The 26,546-nt window shown below is 43.6% G+C and overlaps 1 protein-coding gene across 2 annotated transcripts in view; it reads left to right on the plus strand.

Annotated features, from left to right (window-relative positions):
* The window catches only part of ece2a (endothelin converting enzyme 2a), a 75,258-nt gene that overhangs the window by 34,503 nt on the left and 14,209 nt on the right, over positions 1-26,546 (plus strand). For both annotated transcript variants that reach the window (XM_047588534.1, XM_047588535.1), the window contains exon 3: positions 4,109-4,392. In XM_047588534.1, coding sequence (XP_047444490.1) covers positions 4,109-4,392 — 284 coding nt within the window. The remainder of the gene's footprint in view (positions 1-4,108; positions 4,393-26,546) is intronic.

The raw sequence follows: 26,546 nt of genomic DNA on the forward strand, positions 1-26,546 counted from the left end.
TGTGCACAAAACTGCATAAGAATTAGATTCACATCTGTGAACCTAATGGAAACTTCCCCTCCTTTTTCCGTCTTTATTTTAGGGCGGGTTAATACGAGCAAGTGCGCTAAAGTGCCCACTTTTTTTCTCACAGCAAATAGCACGTTGACACAAGCCCGGGCTCTGAGCGCACAGCTACATGCATGTAGACACACATTAATGTATAACACAAAGAGGCTCTGCTAGAGCACTTCTCATTTGTTGACATTTACGGCAGATGCGGCTGAACTTTGTGAAGTGTCATCATGGCATCGGTTTACCTGGGCTAGCCCAGAGCGCGGGAGGCGGGCGGGGGGTGGGGGTGGTGGGTGTGTGTGTGTGTGTGTGTGGGGGGGGGGGGGGGGGTTGTGGGGGCGGCGGAGCTCGGTTGTTGCTCACCTTTCATCAGCGCTGGCCACGGTCCCCCGTCCTTAATGTGTCTGAACCAGTCTTGGATGTGGACAAATAGCGTTCGTGCCTCTGACATCATGGAGTTTCCACTGCTGCGCCCGGCTCACCGCAGGGATAGCGGCTTTGATATTTAACACCCCTGGCTCGGTGGCAGGGGTTCCCCCACCCACCACCCCTACGAGCCATAGATGGTCTCCGGAGAGTTGCTGTTTATGCGGAGGGCAGCCGTCTCAAAGCTCAAAGGTCAAACGTCCCGACTGTTCATTTTGAGGAGGAGAGCCGTGGAAGCGGACAAATGAGATTATTATTTATGGTATTATTGTTAAAGAGCCACAGATCTTTGCTGACAGTCGTGCTGCAGGATCTGCTCCATATCAGGAGGTGATTCTGACGTATTTTATTCCTTTTTTTTTAAAACCACGTCAGGTTGAATGCAGACATCCTGTCGGAGCCACGTTTAGATTAAATGCACAACAGTTCTTTAGGTACAGTTTACATTCACTTGCGCACACTTTCCTGTAACAGTACCCCGTATGCTTGTGCTATAAATGAGATGAGCGCCCGTGGACGGAGCCAGCTTGATGATTTAGTGATGAATGGGGTCGTTCCCTGTGGAAAATCGCAGCTATATCCGCAGGTGTCATTCTGTTACACTTAAAAAAATTTGTAATATCATCTTTTATTGACATGGAGTTAAGATTTTGAGTCAAGAGCTGCCTTGATTATGATGTGTAGCTGTAGTCCACACATTTGGTAAGACAATCATGTTCAAGTAGCAGAGACTCCAGTGGATTAGGTTCGTTTTCCTGTGGTTTATCTCTACAGCTGTGAGAGTCACATGTCGAGCTCTTTCCTGACTATCAAAGGCTCTTTCAGGTCAGACAGGCAACACGATACTATTGTTGGACCGAGCGTTTCTGAGTCCGCAGGAGGAGACCACCTCCATGTTTGGCCAGCGTTCCCGTCCTGGAACCGGCCGCTGAATCACGTCTCCTCCCGATTTAAAAAATTTTTGTTGTTGCAGAATTTCCCGTATAAATGCACACAGACAGGCAAACAAACACTTGAACTATCAAACTGTTTACGCATGTCACAAACAGATGACTGATGCTGACCGCAGTTTGTTTTCGCAGATTTGTTACGGGTTTTTTTTTTTTTTTTTTTTTTTTTTTTTGAGACCGTGCCTCAGATTTTCCATCACACGCGAGCGCACGCTCACACAGCCGGCAGAACGAGGTGATATGACACCTCTAACTTTAGTCTCTCTGTCTCTGCCGCTCTGAATAATCCAGTTAGGATGCGCTCCCCGGCTATCGGGAGGCTTTAGCTCCCTCGCCTTCCAGTTGGAGGAAAACAGATTTCAGGCTCCAGTGTGGCCGGTTATCCTTAATAAACCTTTGTAACGCAGGCACACATGGTACATACTGTACACCCCGGGATTAAAAAGGAATTCACTTTGCATCGCCTGACCCCCTCACCCCAACCTCAACCCTCACAGCTGAAGGCCTAACCTGCTTTTAATTGGATCCCAAAAACATCATTAACTCTCAAACAGCCATTTGAGTCTGCGGGGACGTTTCAGAATGTCCCCCGACCAGATGGAGACACAAAGACGGGCGTACTGTACATCCGGTCCACCCTGTCGGAGCTCTTCTTCGGCTTCGTGTAAGTAGGTCGATGATGAGCGTGTGTGTTTGTGTAAAGGTCAGAGTTTGCGGGGGGGGGGGGGCACCAGCACCAGCACCAGCTGATGTCACGGACCCAGAGCGAGACTAGTGTCCTTGATGACAGCCTGGCAACTACCTTGCCACTACCTGACACCCCCTTCCTCAGAGCCGAGCGCATGGAAAAAGAGAACGCGCACACACACACACACACACACACACACACACACACACACACACACGTAGCCGCGTCCACGGGGACAACCCTTTGGAAACAATCTCTGGCGTGCTTGGGGATTTGAGAGAGGAGAGATTTAACCCACTGTGCACCAAACACACACAGCACCAAACGTTTTCGCCACGATCTGAATAGTGTTTGTGAGACTGGCCACCATTTTTTTTTTTTTTTTTTTTTTTTTTTTGGTGAATTTGCCTTTCCTCCCGATGCCGTGTGTTTTCCAGAGACGGTGTTCGCTTTTGTTGGCACAGGTAAAGTGAGATTAAGGTTATCTTAAATAACCCAGCGAGCCCGTGTAATTCAACTCTGACACATTCTGTCATATCCCAGCCATCCATAAAGAAAGCGTTCAGCTATCTGAGTGTGACGAGCAGCGCTGACATATCCCCCCCCCCCCCCCCCCCCTTGTTTTGAAGCCAACTCCTCAGGAAGAGCCATCAGGGGACGGCGCAGCTCCAGCACTGGAACACACACAGACGTTCGCCATAAGCACGTCGTCTATGGGAGTTTACCACTTTGTTTGGCGCAGGATTTCCATCTAAGACTACGATTTAATATATATTTGGCAACACTCCTGTCTCCCCTCCTTGCCACTTTAATGTCTCTTCTCCCTCCGTATTTTCCGTGCCCGCGTGAAATAACGACAGCTTTCGCCGCAAAACACACGGTTTCCACATGTGGCGCACACAAGCGCGCACACGCGTGAATCTAAACAGGTTACAGACGTGTTGTTTAGCGTAACGCTGCTAACAGAATCCGTCTTAGACGCTCGCGCTCGCACGCTTGCATGGGGCTTTTGCAGGCTGGTGATTAGCAGAAGCGGCGAGGTGATAACAAGCGCCAGCCACACGTTTGCAAGTGAGGCGCTGATGCCAACGTGCCGCCGGAAGTCACAGTCCCACCGATCGCACCCTCTCCTCAGACGTCTCCCCTTATAGAAAATGTATAATTACAGATGCATGTGCACGTGCAGTTTTCTGAATACGATTAACTTGATGCATCTTCACCTGTTCTGAAGCAGAATATGTGCATCGCAACAGCGTGCATGTCCCCCCACAAGTCCTCCTCCTCCTCCTCCTCTTTGCTTTCCTTCTTCTTTTCCCTTTGCCCATCATCTCCACCCACTCCTCCTCCTCCTCCACCATCCACACGATCTGAGTCATCTGATCCAAAAGGTGAGATGCCGCGTTCAGCAGATTATTTTCGTCTCGTCTTGCCACACGAGAGGCTCTCTTCACTTTTCTTTTGTCCTCTTTTTTTATTTCCCTCGTTGGCTTTCATCCATCTGTTGCCCGGCAGCGGGCTACAAGTCGACACCTTGTTGCCGGCCGTGATCTTTTTGGAGTGTGACATCATTTCAGGCTGAGCTGCACTTTACGCGAGCCCCGTGTGATACTCGTGTTGTAGGAGGTTTCCGTCCCCGCTCGCCCCTCGTCACTGGACAGCGTTTTGATTGAATAGACACTGTGTGCGTGTGTGTGTGTGTGTGTCATCTATCACTGGAGGTGGTCCCATAGAAGGCTTTCTTGTCATGAGCTGCTGTTTAAGCACATTATGCTGTAGCGATCACGCCCTTGTTTATTCTTACTGAGAAACATATTGTAACAGACATTTGAATCATCAGAGACGTATGCAATTTCAGTCTTTCCGTCCATCACGTCTCCCCTCCTTTGGTCAAGAACACCTTTTCTCACTATGTCTTTTTCTTGCCCTTTTCACCTTGCATTGATTCAGATTTGTATTTATTTAGTGTTTTTGTTTTTTTCTGTTCCCTCAGGTTGTGGAAACAGCAGCATGAGTGGTGACATGTACAGTGCCGGCTACCGCGCCATCACCAACATAGATTACTCCTCAGTGTGCATCAGCGCAATGAGTGCCAGGTACAGCGACTGTCCGGGTATGACCTGGCACCAGATGGACGTGCGCCAGCTCTCTTTCCCCGACGCGTCCTTCGATGTCGTCCTAGAGAAGGCCACGCTGGATGCCATCATGGTGGAGGAGAAGACCCCGTGGGAGGTGTCCCCTCAGACGGCCTGTTTCATTCACCAAGCGCTCACAGAGGTACTGCTGAATTCTTTGTATCCTCCTTAGAGTTTTCCTTCTTGATCTCCCAGTTGATTTGGGACACTGTAAACTGTAAACACTGAGTCTGTAAGTCCAACTTGTTAGTTTCTTTAACAAAGATGAAAATTAAAGTATTTGTCCGATTTTTCGGTGACTAAGACAACACTTCTACTAGTCCACTACAAAGTAAAACCACTATCTGACGATAAAAATCATGATTGACGAAATAGGGCTACAATGTTATTTCATATGATGATTCAGTTATATAGTGCTACAGTATATATAGTACTATATACACTCACTTGCCACTTTATTAGGTACATCTGCCCAATTGCTTGCTAACACAAATAGCTAATCAGCCAATCACATGGCTGCAGTTCAATGCATTTACACATGTAGAGATGATCAAAACAACTTGCTGAAGTTCAAACTGAGCATCAGAATGAAAGGAAGGGGATTTAAGTGACTTTGAACGTGGTATGGTTGTTGGTGCCAGATGGGCTGGTCTGAGTATTTCAGAAACTAATGATCTACTGGGATTTTCACACACAACCATTTCTAGGGTTTACAGAGAATGGTCCGAAAAAGAGAAAATATCCAGTGATCAGCAGTTGTGTGGATGAAAATGCCTTGTTGATGTGAGAGTTCAGAGGAGAAGACTGGGCAGACTGGTTGGAGATGATAGAAAGACAACAGTAACTCAAATAACCAAGGAATGCAGAATACCATCTCTGAACACACAACATGTCCAACCTTGAAGAAGATGGGCTACAGCAGCAGAAGACCACACCGGGGGCCACTCCTGTCAGCTAAGAACAGGAAGCTGAGACTACAGTTCACACAGGCTCACCAAGATTGGACAACAGAAGACTGGAAAAACGTTGCCTGGTCTGACGAGTCTCGATTTCAGCTTCAACATTCAGATGGCAGGGTCAGAATTTGGTGTAAACAACATGAAAGCATGGATCCAACTTGCCAGACTTTGGGCCCCTTAGTACAAACTGAGCATGGTTTAAATGCCACAGCCTACCTGAGTATTGTTGCTGACCATGTCCATCCCTTTGGAACAGGAGATTCTCATCATAGATGTGCAGCCGACAAATCTGCAGCAACTCTGTAATGCTATCATGTCAATATGGACCAAACTTTTACTAGCAAGGTGTACCTAATAAAGTGGCCAGTGAGTGTATAGCACTATAGTACAGGAGATGTTTGAATGTTTTCTTTTGGAAAAGTGAAAAGTATTTGTTGTCTTGCAAGCAAAAGAAGTAACATCCACTCTAGTTTGGTTCAGCTCTGTGCTTTACGTCTCAGTATCTGGTGTCTCTGCACACCTGTGGTGATTTGAATGCTCCACTACAAGAGCAGTTTATCTGTCAATGACTTTCTGACAGTGAAATCAGTGATAGTGGCACTTTACATTTCCACTCAATGTCCACAACCCGTCAGATGACTGACAAGATGCTGAGTGCCCTTCAGCTGCAGCCCGCAGCGCTAACCACCACAGTGTCACTGTGACAATGACAGTGTTTTGGCCATTAGCCATGCTTGACCTTGACTCACTAAGAGACGCACGCTGCCATTAACTGAAGTAGGTAACTCATGATTTCTGAATGGAGAAAAATTACTCCTGATGTACTCGCTGATGCATTTAAAGCCCTGCTAAATGAGTTGTAATTCAAAGTTTACTTTGTAATTGCAGTGGCCACAGTTTGGGCTCCGTACGCAGGCTGGATGTATAATAGTAAGTGTACCAGTGGAAAAGGTCAGAGTATGTGAATCATTTTAATGGAAGCAGTGAGAGATGTACAAGTAATATTAATGGAGATTTAAATGGTGGCGTTTCAGGACAGATATTTAAAAATGTAAAAACTGCTTTTCTGTAGACGCTGTAGTCACTCGGCTTCCTGCATAATGCTTCCGGCTCTGGTGATACAGATGACATTAAGTAAAACGGTGAATCTGACCAGAAACAGTGAGTTAATTCATTCGTCAGTTCATTTAAAACAAAAATGTGGATTTCCAGTTTGTGAAAGGTTGATTTTTTTCTGTTTTTCTTCCGTCATCGCGTTGACTCATTCATTCATGAAGCATGTACAGTAAAAAAAAAAAAAAAGTGTAGCCTCTGTATTTTATGTTCTCCTTGTGGAAACTTTGAACTTTTTGTTTCTCTAAAACCTATAACCAACAGTAGTAGCCAAATATAAAAGCCAGCATTCACTAAAGCAGCATTAATTAAAGGTAATCTATATTCAGCTTCACCAGAATGACAAGTTATTTTTCATAAAGCTCAGAACAAAGCAGAAATTGGTAAATTAAAATGATGTAGGATATTCAACCTGTTGGTTAATCAGACCTGCATCTCGCCACAGTCCAGACACCAGCTCTGAAACAATTAATCAGTTAATTAATTGGACAATTCATTAATTAATTTGAAGCAAATATGTAGATTCTAGTTTGTAAATTCACAGGTGGCTCTTTTTCTTCATTTTTCTATCTTTGTACATTCAAAATACTTGGATTTGGGATTGATAACAGGTCAACGCAGCCTCTCTAAAGGCTTTCAAACACCGTTTCCATGTACAGTGTAGATACTAGGATGGTCATTTTTATTTAAAATTCAAAATGGGAATATATCGAATAGGCTTTGTGAACATGTGCTCAGATTTATGAGTACAGGCAGAAGCGAGAGTGTACTGATCTTATAAAACCTTGCAACATTAGGTTTTAACAACAACTCATGGGGATGTAGTCAGAGTGGATTCTGCCTATAAATGTAAATTTCTACTGAATTAAATAGCAGGTGCGACGGCAAACAGGTCACAGGACCGTTGCACGTGTGAAGTGAAGGCTAACGATTTTCTGCTTTTTTTGAATAATTATATTCTTTTGTGCAAGCACACAAAAGCTCAAAGTGGCTGAATTGTCGTAGTCTGTGTTACTGCGTGTTCCAGTTCGTTGGACCTTTTTAAGTCAGTGGGTTAAAAGTGAACCCACTGATGTTAAATGTCATTTTGAAATACAGGTGTGGTTAGTTATCCCCTGAATGAAGACGATGCCTGAAAAATGTTTAGGAATGTTGTATTTCTCAGATTTAATTGCGATACACTTAACCTACGACAGGCCTGACTCACAAAGTAAACGAAGACAAACAAACTGCTGTATATGTGCCAAGATTTGAAGGAGAGCATCTGACAATAGAAACATACACACACATACACAAAAAAAAAACAAAAAGGAGGCAGTGTCCTGGGTGTTTTCCTCTACCAGAAGGAAGCATTAAGGAGGGATCAGTGAGCGTGGTTGGTGGACAGATGGGGGACTTTGACTCCCCGAAAGGAGTGAAAGTGAACTCACGAAGCAGCCCCGTCTGAACGCCAGCACAATAAGACAGTCGAGTTCCTTCTCACTTGTCGTCACCTGCTTCCTTTCGCACCATCTCTTCTTCTCACTTTGGCTTCTCACTCTGTTTTCCCCTCATTTCCACTTTTATTTCTCTCGCCTTCTTTGTGCCGGGGCTCGGCGGTGACCGTGATGTGTGACTGTATTCATGTTGCCTTTCTGCTCGTCTCTGAGTGATGTGCACCTTCAAATGCCAGGAAAAAAACAAAACAAAAAAGAAACGTGCGCGTTTGTAGTCACAGAGAAGTCGATAGTCCTCTGCGCCACTGTACGTTCGCGCTCGCTCTGGCTCGTACGGGAAACAGCAGTCACGACTCCTGCTTATGTGTGAGCGTGTGTTCCTGCAGGAATGTGGGAGGTAGGTTCAGAGCCCACTTTCATTTCTTACAGAAACATTCTCACGAAGTGGAAATAGGGGGACAGACGGAGAGGGAGGGAGATGAGAGAAGGAAAGTAAGAAGGTGAGAACAGCTCATGAGACGCAAGAAAGTGGCCTGAGTGTAGGAGAAGAGAGGAGATCACTGAAGAGTCTTCTGTTAAAATCACACACAATGACGAACAGAGAGGAGAGAGACGCGAACGAGAGCAAACTGCATGACAGCAAAGGAGAAAAAGAGAGAGGGATGGGGGGGGACGGAAACCAAGACTGACAGAAAGCTAATGAGCAGTGCGCCAGTGTGAGACCGATGGGAAGAAGGTAGCGAAGGAGACGGAGAAACCGAGGGGAGGGAGTGCATCACATTTAAATCTAAAACCTGCTTTAAATGTGTTTCGCAGCAATTAGTTGTCTAGAATATAGGTAAAAAATGAAAGAAATACACATAAAAAATGATCCCGCTCCAGAATGACAGATCACATAGCACATAGAAATACATGTTGAAATCTATTTAAGAAGGCAGTTAAAAATTTAGACATGAAACCTCGTTATTTTCATTATTACAATGTCCTAAAAAAGTATCATATTCTACACAGCTATCAAATCTTCATGGATGCCTCAAAGTTTTAAATGCTTTCAATTCATGCTAATGTGTATTTCAAGAAATTTAAAATTGCGATTGAAAAGGACGCAAAATTGTGGGGGAAAATAAAAAATATATATAAAAAATGTCTCATCAACCAAAGATTTCACGACCCCCCTAGGGGTCTGCAGACCCCCTGTTGAAGACCTGTGGTCTTATCTGTGAGAGGAACACAAAGACGTTACAGACATGTGCTCACATAGCCTAAATACTTTTCTTAATCTGATACGTACTCTTTGGTTCTTGGTTCGTGTCCTTTTGGCTTTGTTTTGACGTTGTCCATCTGTGTCTGGTTCTGTAATTATCTGTTCTACGGTCGTTGTCTTAAAGTCTTCTCTGTTTGTGTTGCACACCTGGCTTGAAACTACGGCTGAAAATTAGCATTTGTGCTAAATCCGGCGCATTTACACTGATGACTAACGCATCAGTGTTGATTAATGGGCAATTCAATAAGCTAATAATAAAATAAGTTAGATGAAATAAATTGTAGCTGACGCATGTTTAAAAGTTTACGAACTTCCTGCTTGTAAAGTGTTGTTAAAGTGTTGGGCCTTCGTTGATTCGTCAGGATGTGTGAGATCAAGGACGGCGTTTCATTCTCTTGATTTTGACGCTCATCAACGTGACTGAGGATCTGAAAATGAAGCTAATAAAGAGATTTCTGTGAAGAGCGATGATGTATGACGTATCCGTTCGTAATCCCTTAAGACATCTCAACTAAGGGGAACTGTGGAAGTCAAGGTGAGAAAGAGAAAACTGTGAAGGGCCTGCAGGAAGTCTCAATCACTTGGCATCATGGATCAAAAGAGCTTTATTTTCCACAAAATTTATTGTTCAAACCAACGCTTAAACTTTCACCACTGAAATCCAATTCACCAGAAATGCTGCAAGAATCACAACATTCTTCTTCAAAAAAACAAAAAAAACATGGTTGATGTCTGTCAAGGACACACATAACTGTATCTACAAATCCTGGGACAAGAGGTGTAACGACCAGTACAGTTTTATTTTTGTTGCTGACATGCGCACAGACACACACACACACACAAACACAAAATCTCACAGTAGAGGCCATGGTGCACTGAGGTGTGAAATTTATTTCACAGCCTGACACGCTCTGTGAATCACTCTAGCTGTTGCTATGGAGACTGTTTCATTGGATATCATCTCAGACTAACACTTTTAATTGCTAACCTTTAGTCTTATTATTTTAAAAAAAAGGTAAAGACTTGGTCACAATGAAAGAGTTAAATTTACTTTAAAGACAAGTCATCCTGATGTGATTGATGTACGTAGACATGTTCCTTGACTCTGTAGGGTTAGCCAGAGAATAGTGTCCTTGGAGTCTGCAACGATGCAGTTTCTGTGTTCAAGGACACCGAGTTGTCGATTATGCAAGGTCCAGAAGTTTACGCAAGAGCAAGTGAATCCTAAAGACGTGTGTTGGCAACAGATTTGGATAGATTGTTTATTGTTGTGCTGCATAATTGAAACAGCAGAGCGAATCAGGTATATACAACAAGAGTTGACAACAACTTTATTGGACGCGTCAAGTCAAGTGGAACAAACTGGTCAGATAGTTGTTATCTGGTGGTCTGCGGACACTCTTATTTAATTTACATGATTCCATATGAAAGATTCAGTTCTTCTCGCCTGTTTTTCTGTCACCGCCTCTCCCTCAGACTGAGGGTGGCAAGAGACTCCCCTCCCATATTATGATAAAAAATATTGCTGGTAAATCCAAAGGGATGCTAAAGAAAGTCGTAAGCATGAACATACACATGAACCAGCACAATGCCTGTTGCACATATGATGGTTATATTTACATTTTCTTCTGCTCCAATCGTTAAAACGTGACATTTCCAAGGCATCCACTCCTCCACTGCTTGGTATCCACTGGTATTGGAAAATATATGGCTGTGTACACATCCCGGTGGCGAGCCTCATGTCGTGACATCATCCTGAGGTGGTTTAATGCAGAAAGAGACAGTGAGACGTTGATTGACATTGATTGGTTGTTCCTGGCTCCTGCTGAGGAGAGTTCTCCTCTGCTCCATTACCAGGAAGCTTGGATGCCTGCCGGGGGAGCATTCATATTAGGACACACACACACACACACACACACACACTCAAGCTCCAGCCTTATTTCTCGGGAGTTTGTGAGATGTTTTTGTGTTTGCTCAAATCATATTGAACGCTCATGCGTGTGTGTGTGTGTGTTTGTGTTTCGATGTCGACATGTTTTCATTGCTGTTTGAACCTTTTGTGCCAGGATAAAATGGATTACACCAATCCACTTTATTCACTCCCTCTTTTCACACTCTCCCTTTTGTGTCTCACCCCCTTCCACACTCGTCTGTAAGGAGAAGCTTAAAAAGAGAGTGGAGAGGTGAGATGCTTACTGTTCATTTCTGACAGTTTTAACATGAATTCACTTCGGTATGGATTTGTTGAGTTTCAGCCGAATTCAGATTTTCGCATACTGTGCCCTCCAGAAAAATAATTGGGGCAACAAATGAGTAAAATCTAATTAAAGAACATTTTCTGACTTATTTTAGAATTTTATTATTATTATTTATTTATTTAGATGTAGTGCTGTCAGATGATAAGTTTTTAATCAGATTAATGACACTGTTGCTGTGGATTAATTTCGATTAATCGCGATTAAATACCATTCCTTTTTAATCTATATTAATCAAAATTTAATTTTGCCTGAGCAAACAGACCCAAGAAAGAAGAGAATATATATATACATTTAACGTGTTCATTAAACACCTTCAACAGTTTCAACAAAACAACGTGAAACAATTTAACAGCTTTTTAACTTTTGTCTGAGAGGAGAACCGACTGCTTATTATTTACAATGCAGACTTTATCTCATTCCCATTGAAATCATTCCGATTGAAGGTTTCATGGGAACTGTTTACATGTGAAGTGATTTATTCCGATCTGGTGTTTACAAGTACCACTACATTTAACCGGCCGTTTTACAGACGTGTGACATGCGCAGATCATGTGACTGATCAAAGATGGAGGTCTCTCGCCTAATCAGCACAGTAGTTGCGATCTGTGTAGCATCTTGCATCCTTATCAGTTGGTTTTGCTGCCTGTCACTACCACATCAGATGGCCATGTGTGCAAGCGCGACGGTAAATCTACTGGGACAAACTGCTCGAAATTTTCATTTCCAGAGACGTTCAGAGTCATTCTGCGCTGCAGATGTGTTAATTGAGTTAAAATGTGTTAACGGGTTAATTTGGACTGCCCTCATTTTTTGACTGGAAACTCTTTACTCATTCGGCCTATTTGCCGGGGCCATTCATCCCTATGAGAGATACTCAAGAACAAGAAAATCCTTTAACAGTTAAGTACTCATTTCCACTGCCGGGGAAATAATTACGAAGCTTAGAGTGAAGGGATGTTTAGAATCAGCCTGGAAGACCATGTGTACACTTAGCCCACACATTGTGGGGAGGACGGTTCAGCCAGAAGAGTCTACCGAGGATCACATTTTGAAAAACGTGGAGGTTAATTGAATCTTGGGGTTAGAAAGCCTCAAAAAATACCACGGGACAATACCACCGTTAACACCACAGTTTGCTGAGGTGGTTAACCAAGGAAAACAAACTGAATTCTGTTTGTTACTGAGACCAAAAAAAAAAAAAAAGTATTTTTGTTTTTTTTTGGCAAAGATGGTTTGAGAGAAAAACACTTCCTACCCACTGGACTTCTTGTTAGCATACGTGGTCATCATATCATGAAGATACCAGAACATATGAAATGAAAACCTCACAGCTTCTGCCAGGATTCTTAAAATGGTTCAATGTTCCAGGTGGACAATGATCCGACGATGACGCCTCCAAATTTGAATAGAAGGTTTGACCTCGGTTGACCCTCAGAGTTTGATGGATGTGGAAAGATTATGTTTGGAGGAATGGTTTCAGATCCTGTACCATGTGTTCACAGACTTCATAGCTCATTATGGGAGAAGACTCAGCTGCCATCTAACTGTTAAACGAAGGGCGTACACATTCAGATAAACATTTATTTCATTGTAAGAATTTATCTATTACTCAAGAACGATACTTCAAATAAGGATTCGAGGTTTGAGCAGATCTGGTCCTGTTGTGCTCCTACATTGCTCCTGAGAGTTATGCAGAGTTGTGTGTATAAACAGTATGTTAATGATTTGTATTGCATATCATTTACACGCATGTCTGTTGGTGTTACTTCACAGTGAATAGAGTGAGGCGAACTGAATCTAAAAATACGTTTGCCTTGTTTGCGGCTTTGTCTGAGTTATGACTCCAAGAAGCAGAAGGAATTTTGAACTTAAACTTTCACATTTCATCTTCAGCCATCACACATTTGTCAATACAAGTTAACACACAAGTTAACAGGTTGAACGCGGACATTGTTGTCTTAATGTATATTTTCAGTTATGTGCTAATCATGTGTATCGTTATCGCACCTTATTTAAATGTTGGTGTGTACCGTGGACCGGCTACAAAGATGGACAGAATCTCTGTTTTGAGGCTCAGTGTGTGTGGCCGTTGCCATCTTGGCATTGCCTGACTCTCTCTAACCCGCGGCCAATTAAAACCTGGCCACCGAAAACATTAGGACCAGGCTTTTTTTTACTCATTAGCTTTATTTTTTAGGCTATTCTGCTGATTTGTGTGTGTGTGTGTGGTTGTCTGGTTTTGTTTATTTATATTTTTAGAATTTGCATGCCTTCTCTTTTCGTGTGTTTTACGCATGAATTATTCTTAGGCGTAGAGGGGCATACCACGGCCCTCTGTGTGTGTATGTGTGTAAGGTTGCACTCCCGAGGAGTCCTCTCATCTCCAGTTCCAGCAGAGGGAAAGTAGAGCAGTGGAGCACACGTGAGGGAGAGGGCGCGTGTGTGACTTCCATTCTGTTTGCGCATGTGCGGAGATGTAAGCGTCGGATCAAAGACGGGGTGTATAAGTGCATTTGCGTGCGCTTGCAGAGCATCTTTTTTTGCATTTATGTGTTCGTGTGCATGTGGTTTTGCTTCTTGTGCGGGCTTCTGTACGGGCGAGCAAAAAATGCGTGCGCATGCATATTCATAAGCTGCATCTACATGTGTCCTTACATGTGTCTTGTGTGTGTTTTGTGTGTGCGTGTGTGTAAGGGGATGGACCGCTGAACCGAGGCCTCCCGGCTCTCTAGAGATTTTCACACAGCTCTAGAATGATTCGCCGCACGTGTTCAGCCGTATACACACTTGCCACTCACGCTGGCAGATGGCCTGTCCTGCACAAACAAATACCACCACACGAACGTACGCACAAATGCGCGTAATATATTTATTTCGTGTGATATTTCCTGCGTAGCATTTGCATGTAACGCAGATGGATTTAGACAAACCGGCACCGATGCACTTGTGGTTTCAGAATACATCATCGGATCTATTTGCTGCCTCATTTATTTCCTGTTTTGTTTTGTTTTTTTTTTCCGTCCACCTCGTGTTCGCCTTTCCAATCTGTGGACACTCTTGTTAATCCAGCGTTAAGGTTTGCCCCAGCTGCGAGGAGGGAAGCCCCCGGAGCCAGATGCACTCCCCCTGTTTCTACATATAGCCTTCCTCGCTCGCTTTAATTCGCGCACAAAGGCCGCTTCCATTTTACACAAGTTACTCCGATCCAGCCCGGGCAGATGCAGCCGCATTAAACATTAGCTGCTGCAAAACCTCGTACATGTGACTGGATGCTTTAGTGCACACATCTCATATATTAATACGCGGACATGCGCACACAGTGTTCGTGTTAGTGCATTAGATCTGTGCGGTCTCATCTGCGTACCTGATTGCAGTATTACAGTGGAGGGGAAATTGCATTGCGGGATTTTCTCCCTCCTCTCACAGCGCATATGAATAATTCTATAAGGCAGAGATGATAATCTGTGTCGCTGGGATGCATGTGAGCCAGCAATAAGCAGAGCTTTACAGTATGAAGATCCATATGTGCGCGGTGCCGAAGGATAAAGTTTAAAGGGGGGTTTCATATCAACACACTGCAGCAGAACTAGAGTGAAAGATCAAATGTGTTGTGTTTAAATGGAACTAAAGGTATTTTCTCACGATGAGGATTTAAATGTATTTTAAAGTCAGAAATGTGTATATGTATATATAAAACCTGCACCACAGTAAGGGGCAAGCCCAAATCAAGTAAACAATGAGAGATGTTCACACACACACACACCGAATGTCCTGCCCAGCTCACCGTTGCCTAGACGACCAGTATCGACTACAGAGCACTGTTCCTATGGAAACAGCGGATGCCTAAAGGAGGAAGATCATTAATTGGAATAAGAGAATATAGGAGAGAGAGGGACGAGGAAGACTGGAGACAAGGGACAGGAAAAGAGAGCGAGAGGAGGATAATGAGAGGGGTGACACGTATATCGACAGAGGTGTGGTCGGAAAATCTGGAAAAAGGGGGAATTTTGTGTGCATCAATATATCGGTTTAACCTGTCGTCGTATCTTTGTTTCCTAATGTCTGCTGTTAGTCTGTGTGTATATATAAACTATATATGTGTAGCCTTTGAAGGTTAGTAGACAAATGTCTGTCCAATTATATTTGTGTATATCAAGTATATCTTAATTTTTCAGATTTTTTTAGACACTTTAACAAAACGGCCTGACCTAGAAACTTTTAAACCCTCAAATCCTGAGCTCCTCCTGAGGTGGCTGCAGCGTCTGGAAGCTTCTTCGATACGACGCGTGCTCCACCTCCTCCTCCTCCTCCTCCTCCTCCTCCTCCTCCTCCGTCTCCGTCCGTACCCCTCCTCTCTTTGGTTCTTCGACCACACAGTGTTAGAATGCTAGGGGATCAATACGGACACTTTTCTCACATTAAGGCCTCTCGGAGTCAGAGAGGAGGAGGGTGGGAGGAAGGGAAAGGAGGCTGAAATGCTTTGTCTTTGCCTGAAAAACGTCTCTCTCGGTGAAACTTATCATTGCGGTTGGCGGGATTTTGGAGGTCAAGTCGAGTCCGCTCTGGATTTGTTCCAGCCCTCGCAGGAGCTCGCTGCGCACTGGCCCGCATGTGTCAACATCTGGCTGCACCCGGTTTAATCTGTAATATCTGCACGCCGGCTATCATGTCTGCGTCTAATTACACATTCTGAAGAACGTATTCCGTCATGCATTGCACATTAAAAGATCAACGGTACAAGCACACATGCAGGATTATGTTTATGAAAGTACTGTTGCTAGAGAATGGCTGGTATAAGCTTTGTCTGACATAATAGGGTCAACAGCCAACCTGTTTTTTTTACACATTGAATGTGTACTTGGACCTGACAAATCCAATAAGTCAGAGGCAACGCTCCTTGCCGATAATGTATAGGAGAGGCAGCCTGTGTTAGTTTGAGTGTTTGTGCGCTGGCATGTATTCGTTTATGTGTTTGCGGGAGCGTGCATCTCTGTGTGTGTGTGTGTGTGTGTGCGCGAGATGTTTCTGGATTGATCGAACCCAGCCGACTGTGAAAACTCCCTCCCTGCACACAGCAGATCAATCAAGCCTGCAGTTGGGTCACTTTCTCTCCTCTGCTGCACTTGTTTTTTTTTATTCTCACTGCTGCCTGAACCCTTCACTGTCCGCTGAAAAATTGGCTGTGGTCGATGGCTGAGCCTTGTGATCTTCTATCTGCCGCCGCTGCTGCCGCTGCTGCAGTCCCACAGCGGACGCGCTGAAGAATCATAAGAAAGAGGGGTTTTTTTGGTTTTGTTTTTTTTTTTTTCTTCCCCCTGCTGGCACAGATCCATACAACATTATGCTGGTTCCATCTCAAGTGACCAAAATGACCTCCTCACTTTTGAACTAATGGACCAGAGCAGGCAGCTAAGGTAGCGGCGGTTTGCTGCTTAAAGGAGTAGATGAGGCAGGGAGAGGACACTGATTTGAGCACTCGAGGCTCAGCCCTCGGGCCTGAAATAGACCCGTTTCCTGCAGGTACAAACGGATCGTGTAGCTCATCCATTGTAATCTATGCTGCTCCGCTCTTCTTGAGCCAGGATAAACATAATTTATCACTTTCCGTGGGGGTTTTTGTTTATTCCAGCGGTTTACTCTGCATCTTTAATCACTTCTTAATGCGAAAGATGAGAATCAAGAGAAAGTTATAGAAGTATCAATGAGAAAAATTAAGCTATCGAGGGCGACTTTTCACAATGAATTTAACTGGGTTGAAGAAATATATAATAAATGAGCAAATTATGTCTTAAACTGAGATTGAAGGTGAGCACAGAGCGCAATAGCCTAGTAAAATGTGTGAAGCTCATAAAGTTAGATGAAACGCATTTTTGAGTGGAGGCAAATGTTAAGATGAACCCTTCCCACAGTGCATGTGGTGTTCCCCGTTTACTCAAATGTGATACCCTTCTTAAAAGAGTTTCGCAAGTTTTAATGTGTGTACACTCTGATTCATCCATCTAGATCAGCAAATAAACTGTCCTTTTATCAATAGTTGATGAATCCAGTCTGACCAAAAAACGGTTGGTTTGTTTTCCTTAAAAATACTTTTATCTCCTCTGACCAGGTGGTTGTTCTCCAGCTGTAGAAGGTTTGTAACTGAAGAGACAAATGTGGTTCAACATAACAAGGCTGAGTAGACGAGGACCTGCCCCCTCGTGTAAATATAAATATAAATCTGCAGCTTAACAAACTGCCTCTGAATTAATTCTAAACTTCACAATGTGCTTCAAATCATACGGAGTTTCAGTTTTAGCTTCAGTTTTTTCTTTCCTGCGTTTAACTTGTGTGACCAGAGTGAATGTGTGCTGAGTTCAGAGCATTTCCAAAACAAGAGTGACCCTTCAACTCAGTGCTGTGCCCGAAAGCCTTTTACTGTAGACAGTATAATCGTTGCGCTGCATTTTCCCACGTCCCCGAGCAAATGTGGCAGCGGTGGTTATGGAAAGACGAGACAAAATGTCACGGGTGATTGTGTCCGTTTCACCTTAGCTGTATCTCAACAAGTCACTGTTGTACTTTAGTTTGAAGATGTATTTTTCGTTTCATTTAAGTGCGGAGACAGATTTCTGATCTCCCGGCTCCTCTAATATAACCTTAATCCTGACCTTCTAAATACTCTGTGGAGGTTTAAGATGGTGGCGTGTCGACTCTTTTAAGGACGCCGCATCTTTAATTACTCGTATTTATGTTTCAGAGGTGCATTCGTGTATTAAACTTCCCTCCCTGTCTGTCTTACGAAGATTAACCATCACCTTTTTGTCTCTTTAATCTCATCTGTTTTCTCCTCTTCCTGCGTGTCCTCTCTTCCCCCTCATCTTTGCTGCGTGGCAGATACCCCCTCCATGCCGCCAGATGTGCAGGGATCCCACTACTGAACAGCTGGCCACTACTACTAAAGAACACGCACGCAAACAAACACACACACACACACACACACACACTCGCAAGGGCACGCGCCAAGACATCGTGCGCGGCGACAGACACGCAGATTAAAATGTTTTGGCAAACATGCAGATGTGACTCAGCTCCACATGTGTGGACGGTTCTTTGCAGCGCGCTCTCGTTTCTTCAGCACCGAAAAAGGCGCTTAAATCTCAAAGAGGAGCTCGTCTGTCCCCCTCTCCTTGCGTCTGTCAGCGCGGCGCCGCACTACACTGCCTCCCGACAACCTCCACATAATTATACATTTATTTAACTGACACCTCCCGTGCTGGAAGAAGCGCGACGCACTGACAGTGACTTATGCATCTGCAACGCAGTAGCTGCCAGCAGCTGTCAGTGGGCTTTTGCCAGACACGGCAGCCTCACACACACACACACACACACACACACACAGTAGTATATGTGGGAAAAAAATGTCAATATGCTTGGTGTTTGCCAACAGAGTGAAGTGATGGAGAAATGTGCAAGGCAGGTCCAAGGCATGTCCTAATGTCTGTGATTACTCTGGAATAAATAACCTTCGGCTTAACAGCTTCAGGCACGGGATACAGATGTAAGTGTATAAGTTAAAAGGCGAGACACGGTAGGCACTGATCAGTTTTGAGATTTTGTTGTTGCTTCATTCAACATGTCTTCTATTACACTAGTTCAAGCAGTCAAAATGTACATTTAGGTGTTTATTTCACTACTTTGTCTGTGTTGCGCCTCTAGTTTACTCCTAAATTGGCTAAAAGTCAGATTTCTAAACATCATTCATGCTTGAATGAAGTGATTGAAAATAGAATATTTTGATATTATATATGTTGATATGATTATATGACATGTTTTTAAGGATTTGACCACATTTGGTTTTGGTGCCTAGTGGTTCCCAGTTAAAGTATACGTGATTTTGCAAAGTAAAACTTTAAAGGGCGTTTTCTCAAAGTGAGTTTTTCTGCAGACTCTGAGCCAGAAATCTCCACTTCAGTAGCACTTACACATGAAAGACTTTCCAGATTCATTCCTAACTACATTGTGCAAGTATTTACAGAGGGGATTTCTCATATATCATTCAGAGCCTGATTTATATAACATTTTCCTCATAAAAACATGGCAAAAATAGATTTTTTTTAGACTGTTGACAGTGTTGTGATTTATGGAGTGATAAAAACGGATATTCCCCTCTGTAAAAACCTGGAAATCGATTATGTTAACGAAATGAAACAAGAATTTTCATCCTCACTTTAGCCATTATTCAGATTTCTGTTCTGGAAATGTATGCAAATTGCAAAACTGATTTTATTTATGTAAGTAATCAACTGGAGAAGTTTCATGGTGATATCTATTAAACATTTTACCCAATTCACCTGTAGTGTCTCGCCTTAAATGTCCTCATTAATGCTAAAAGTTACTTCAGACTCATACGACTGCACCAAATAAAATAAATGACACATGTATGAACTTACAACAAAAGTGTTTCAGGGTGAAGTTGTGAGATGCGCGTTTCATTGGACAGAAGTGGAGTTATGTAATAGTCCCAATCAGTTAATTAAATCACCTCCTTCTGCACTGTCAGACTGGAGTCCTTGCAAATCTTTTATCCCCTCTTCTGCAGAAAACTGTGTTACCTCAAGTGACAATTCATAGAGCACAGTTTGCCTCATATCTTCCCTTCCGTCATCAGATGTTCCTTCTGCTCTGGTTTGTTTTTCCTTTTGTAACCTTGCTCTTTTCCTCCACGCAGTTAAATCTTAATTATAAGGTGCGACCGAAACGTATCATCATTATGATACGTGTATTATGTAAGAACAGAAGCCAACTGAGCGTAAAGTTCCTTTTGCCGGATAAAATGACAAACCCACCCGCAATGACGCCTCAGACTCTTAGTGTAGTTTAACAAGGTGATCGCTCTTCTGTGGTGAAACAGTCTCACCAATGCATCGCAGTGTCATCGTTAAACTTCTCAAAAATCACATAAACACATGGGAGCAAATAATAAGGTTCATAAAGCCTGTTAGTTCACTTATTTGCTTTTTGTCTGCAGTAAATATAGAGCCCATAATTAACAGCTACTTCTCCATAACCACCAAAAAACAAAAACAAACATACTGACGTTTGCAGCCGTACATGGAGCGATGTCCTCTGGTCTGTAGAAACAAAGATTGAAGGCCAGAACAAAAGGAGACCAGGATTTCTTAAGGATGAAATCAGCGTGTTGGAGGGACCATAATAAAAGCCTAATCTCAGTCAAATAGAAACAAAATGTGGGCCGACAAACCTGACCCACTTACATCTCTTAATTCAGGAGAAATTGGATAAAATTTGTGCAAATTGTAAGGAAGCTTGTGGAGGGAAATTTAAATACTAACTGAACATATCGTGAAGTGGATGTAAACGTCTCACCTACTGGGAATGTAATAAAAAAACAAACTATTTTTATATAGTAGAGAGCAAAAACTAAAAGCAGAGACACTGACTGACCCGACAGGGAACAGAATTATGTAAAACTGAGTTTGAATGTACAGCACTTAAATAAACATAAGTTGTATGTACACTAGGGCTGAAATCAGATGTTCACTTGACGATGATCGTGGACGAAAAATGTCACGATATCAATAAAAACGACAAAATCCACGAAAGGCGTCTTTAACTTTATTTATGTTGTTTTCTCTCTTTTGGGAGACGAATTACACCCAAAGTAACAGTAGAAAAGAAGAAAACGGAGGCAGATGTAAAACACACTGTGTTCAAGTTCAAGCATTTTTAACATGATGTTGAAATTTCATTTTGTGATATAACCATTATCGTCAATAGCCCTTATATACACTCACTGTATACACAGAGGACATTACAAAAAGTCCCACACATAACCTGCTGTTTTTAGGATTTTTAGGTTGCATCTACAGGTTATATGTATATATTAAGCTGCCAATAACATTCTGATTATTATCTTTTTTTCTGGAGTTTGAAATTGCTTTGAAAAGGCAGAATCCATGTTGGATATGAATCTGCTGAAATGTTATTGAACCGTCTTCCCCTAGCATGTGAATCCACGCTCATGCTAACTCCTGCAGGACCTTTAAAGAGCTGTGGTTCATCATGAAATAGATATGTGTCGCATTCATTTAACTCTCTTGATTAGCAACAAAATGAAATGGAAAAAAAAAAAAGAAACAAAAAAAAAAAAAAGCTGTCCGTTGGGGTGTTGAATGCTTTGAATGTGTGTAGAGTTAATAACTCACTTCCTGTTTGCACATCTTTGCTATCAGCTTTGTTTATGTTCCAGGCCCTTGTGTTTGTTTACCGGCCGTAATGTAGAAAGGCTGACTGAACTTTCCGGAGCCGTTTGTCAGAGCGATTGAGCGAATAAGCCCCAGACTGCATGAATAAGTGGCAATCCGAATGTGTGTGTGCGTGTGTGTGTGTCCATCTGTCCTATAGTGCCGTGTGCCAGTTACTGCCCATATTGTCAGTCACTGACTGTAGTACACAACATGCTGCAAGGTTCTTTATGTGACAGCAGTGAAATAGGCTGATCCTGCAGGCTGCAGTCCAACCGCAGCCAGTGAACGATTAGAGAGCTGGATGAAGATGAGGAGGAGGGGGTGGGGGGGCGGTGGCGGTGTGTGCGCAAGGAGTCGTTACGGGAAATCAAATGCGGTCCAACGGCCGGTCTGTCTGTAATTTCTGGGAAACAGCCTTCTAGGTGGGCATCTGCAAATGAGCGCGTTCGGCTTGGATTTACCTGCTGGCGCCCAGCGCTGCCTCCTTGTTATTCTCTCCATAACAAACAAATTATGCTGTTTGCTGCTTTCCTCCCCGGCTCGTGTTGTTTGCGATTGTTTGGGTGTTTGTTCAGCGTCATTGGCCGTTACCAGTAAAAAAAAAAAAAAAGGTGGTTTACGCTAAACCTCTTGTTGTGAATTGACACCTGATCCCTGCAGGTCCGAACATACATCCGAACGCACACACCTGCTCTTCACTTCTGTTCTGAGGACACTCACACTGACGTCCCCCACATGCCTAACACGAACCTAAACTAATTGTAATTCTCCCCGAAAACCCGGAAAACTAGAAAGTCTTCAAAAACAATCAAGCAGAGGTCAAAATGTTCTTCCTCTGAATATGTAAGACTCTCTTGCTTGGTGGCGGCGCCAGACGTCGCAGCGGTTATGTAATGTTTGCTGTACGCCATCATCAGACGAGTAAGATGAATGTAAATGAAGCTGCTCCCCCCCCTTTTTTTTTTTTTTTTTTCCCCTCCAGTATCATGTTCCTCATCGAACACTCAACCTCCTCCCTCACCTCCACCCACTCATAACACAAACTTAATACCAGAATAAACCACCCGGCTCTGGTTAGGAGATGTAGCTCTGACTGAATTTGGCACCAAAGCTCTGGTGACAGATTTGTGTTCATGCTAATGTAACTGTTGTGGGATTGTCCTCGCGAGCGCGCACCAAATCAGAGCTCCTCCACTTTACTTCAGTGTCTTTTCATTTGCTCGTTCCTCTCTCCTCCTGTTTTTTTTTTCTGTTTGTTTTCTTTGCCTCTCTCCCTTCCATCCTCACCTCCCTCTGCCTCTCCCACAAACAAAATCTCCACCGCCCGACTCCCGAGTTTGTTCCAGGGCCTGTTTCCATAGCAACAGGTTACCATGGAAACTAGGTGACAGTGCAGTGCATCCCATCCTGCTTTTGCCGAGACGAGAGGTGTTCGGGGAAGGAAAGTTGTTTTATTGTTTTATTTTATTTTATTTTATTTTTCTTTGGCCATCTTCCAAATCGGGATGAAACCGGGTCCGGTCCAGTTTTAACTAAATATTATCTCTAGAAACTTGTCATTGTGAAACAGAAATTAAGGACACTAGTGTGGCCACCATCCTTTATGAACTGAAGGGGTTTGAATGAACAAACCTCAACACATGTTTCATTGAACAAATCAAAATGATTGCAAAGTTTCTTATCTTTTGAAGGATAACCCCCCCCCCTGACCTTTATTTGAAACATTCAATCACTAAATGTCTCCCGTGACCCACTTGCATTACACAGACGTGCCCATTTATCTATAATACTTTCGTTTTTTTTCCCTCCCTCTCCCACATCCAGCGAAGTTTTAAACTCCCCGTCTCTCTGAGCCGCTGCATTGTAAACAGAGAGCCGTCCTAGGGCTTGAAATAACTGTACCACTTCACAAATGATGCAATTATACAGAAAGAGTTCCAAAAAAAAAAAAAATTGGACTCGGCTTCTGCGTCGCTTCAAATTTAGAAATAGACGAGAAGAAAGAGATAACAGCAGGGCGTTCGGGAGACAAAGCTGCTCACGTGTAAACGGAGGGAGGATAAAAAAATTCTCCTGCCTCCCGTTCTCGGAACAGTCGCTGAGGCTGTGAAGTGCCTCCACTCGCTTACAGCCCTTCGAGACTCGTGATTGTGATCAGTTTGTTCTGACCTGTGCTGTACAGGAAGGGTTTTTTTTATTTATTTATTTATTTTTGGACACACTCAGGCGTTGTCAGTGGGGGCCCTGTTGTCTGTTGCAGGCTTCGAAAGTGGCCAGATTGTTGCTCCAATACTTAATTATGGAAAACAACAGCCTGGGGGCGCGTTGAATTTTCACAAAACAATCACAGCTTCTTGAATCCAAGAACTCACCCGGTCCTCGATAAGACGGAGAGAGAGAAAGAGAGAGAGCGAGTGAAAGAAGGAGTGATGGATGAGCAGAGCACAAACAAACAGAAGGTGTGACAGAGTGATGGAGCGGCTGCTGAGGTGGTGTCAGTTCCTGCCACGACCTGAATGTGATGTTTCTGTTTAGGCGTAGCGTCTCGTAACGTAAACACAAATAGTCAGTATTTATCCAAAACCACATTCATATCCTCATATTCGAAGCTCGTTTGCCCTTAAAAGTTTTCACCGTCTTCTTCCCGTTTCTAATGAAAGACGGAGGGTCTGAGGAGACGTAAGTGGGCGAGCTTCAGCCCGCTCCCCAACGCTGGAGCTGACCTGGTTTGGGACACGTGACCAGACGCTGCGTATTCTGCCCGTAGGATCGACGGCTGGCACGAAAATAGCTCCCGAATAATAGCGACAGTTCACCAGCTCTTGCACAAGTCAGAACCCTCCTGAGCGTCTGCTGAATGAAATGTGACATTTTAAGGTTGGACAAAGCAGCTCGGCACCGAGCGTTCGATTGTTTGCTGTGCTCAGGAACGAGGCCCATTTGATTTTTTCAGAGGCGCTCAGCTTGCAGGCAGGTTTTTTTTTTCTTTTTTTTTTCTCTCTTTTCTCTTTTCCTGCTCGTTTCAGACTTTGATGTGTAGTGTTACTCGCAACGGCTTTGATGCCGGTGGCAAGATGTGAAGGGATTTGTTCAGTCCCCTTTGGGATTAGCTCTGGGAAAAGCACTCTTGATGTTGTTTGTCATTACGGTCCATAAAAAATCAAGCCAACGTGCAACTATGAAAACATCTAGTGAACCAGACTTGAGGAATCTTTGTACCTCAGTGCTCATATCAGCTGAGATTTAACTCATTTGGATTAAATCAGCAGTCAACTATGATGTGTCTATACTTAACATTACTGGTAGGCATTACACAACCTGAACCACTTTTCATTCCTTCCAGTCAGCCAATCATTTCCATTTGCTCGAGGTAGGCAGTACGGGCTTTACGCTTGTCAGAGATACTTCACCCATTTAGCAATAAGGGTCCACAACACAAGGTTCCTAGAACCTCTGTGAGGTTTTCTAGGAACCTGCTCGATGGAGTAAAGAGCTACAACCTAGATGTGATTTGGATGTAGCGTCTCGTAACGTAATATTAAAGGCAAATAGCTTGATATTGTTATGAAAAATGCACAAACGCGCAGCGCTTTGTATTAAATGTTTTCATCTTCATCTTCCCACTTATGATTTAAATCAGAGGTACTCAATGAAGTGTTTTCAGCTGCACAAGTCATCAAAATGTAGCGGCGGTGTTGACGTGTGTGTCATAAATGGTTGGCAATAAATAAATGGCAATTTTGAAAAAAAAAGAAAAAAACACACCGTAATGGACACTTCTCGTGATTCAAAGCACATGTTTAGTATTTAATTATCTAGAATGGCTGAACGGATGTAGGAATGAAAGTGGGTTATAAATTAAGGTCAATTTCCTGATTTTTACCGACTACACTGACCCCTTTCCAATAGATTTACGGAAGTAGGGCACAAATGATGCGTCACTGTGTGGATCAGGTTTTTTTTTTTTTGTATTGTAGTTTTACTTATGTATCCCAAAACAAAGACTAATAGCTGTTCATGACTAATTTGTTTTATGACACGTGTCCTACATTCGTACACGCACGGAAAGGGAAATTTAAATGTTTCTATTCTGACAATATGTCTGTTCATAATTACGTCTTTCCCGGTGGTGGGTCGGCACCCTGTTGCTGGGAGCACAGACATCTACTTCAGCAGTGTTTGCTGGCTAAGCAAGCTAGCTGCACATTGGGACCGCTGCCTGTTAGCCGGAGGGGGAGGGGGGGTAGAGAGCACCTCCCAGCTCTCCATTATGTTTCCATTTAAGTCATAATCTCTTTTCACTCTTTGTTCTTTTTTTTGTCATTATACCCCGTCAGTACGGTCGCTGCTGTACAACAGTAGTTTTTGGAACTCCTCCGCCTGTTAAACTTGGATTAAAGCCTCATCGCCGATGACTCAATTTCCCCCGCAAGTCACTTCGGCGTCGGCTCCTAACGGCGACCGCCGCTCCACTCGCCGTGTGAGTCCGGTCCGAGCAGGTGGAAACGGAAAACACCTGCGAGCTGCAGCAGCCTGCCAGCAGTCAGTCAGTCAATCACCGTTCCCCCCGCCACACGTCACGCATCCGTCTGCTGCTCCTTGCATGTTAACAATCCCAGGTGTCTTTGCCGACACTGAAGAGCGCGTTTGAACGTCAGCCGCCTGGAGTGCTGTGCTTTACGGCTCGGCGTCGCCAGCAGAGCCATCAGTGCGAGGTGTCAGAATGGAGCCAGCTCTCCTTTGGAGCCGTCCGCCCTCCTCCAGTAAACGCTGTTTGCCTCGGGGCGCGCTCTGTTCGCAGGCTCCCTCGTTGCAAAGATGCCAGATACAGTATATCTCGCTGCAACGGCGCGGTGACAGAGTGCCTTTTAATTGTTTCGTGCATTATACGGCCTTGTTGCTCTTTTGAGTTGCGCCTAATCTTGAGCTGATTTGGATTGGTCGTTGCACTGATGCATCGGAGGAAAAAGCAGTTGGATGAAGTATAAAGGAGATAATACCTGCAAGGAGAATCAATAA

The sequence above is a fragment of the Mugil cephalus genome, chromosome 7 (genome assembly GCF_022458985.1).
Source record: "Mugil cephalus isolate CIBA_MC_2020 chromosome 7, CIBA_Mcephalus_1.1, whole genome shotgun sequence".
NCBI classification, from domain to species: domain Eukaryota; kingdom Metazoa; phylum Chordata; class Actinopteri; order Mugiliformes; family Mugilidae; genus Mugil; species Mugil cephalus.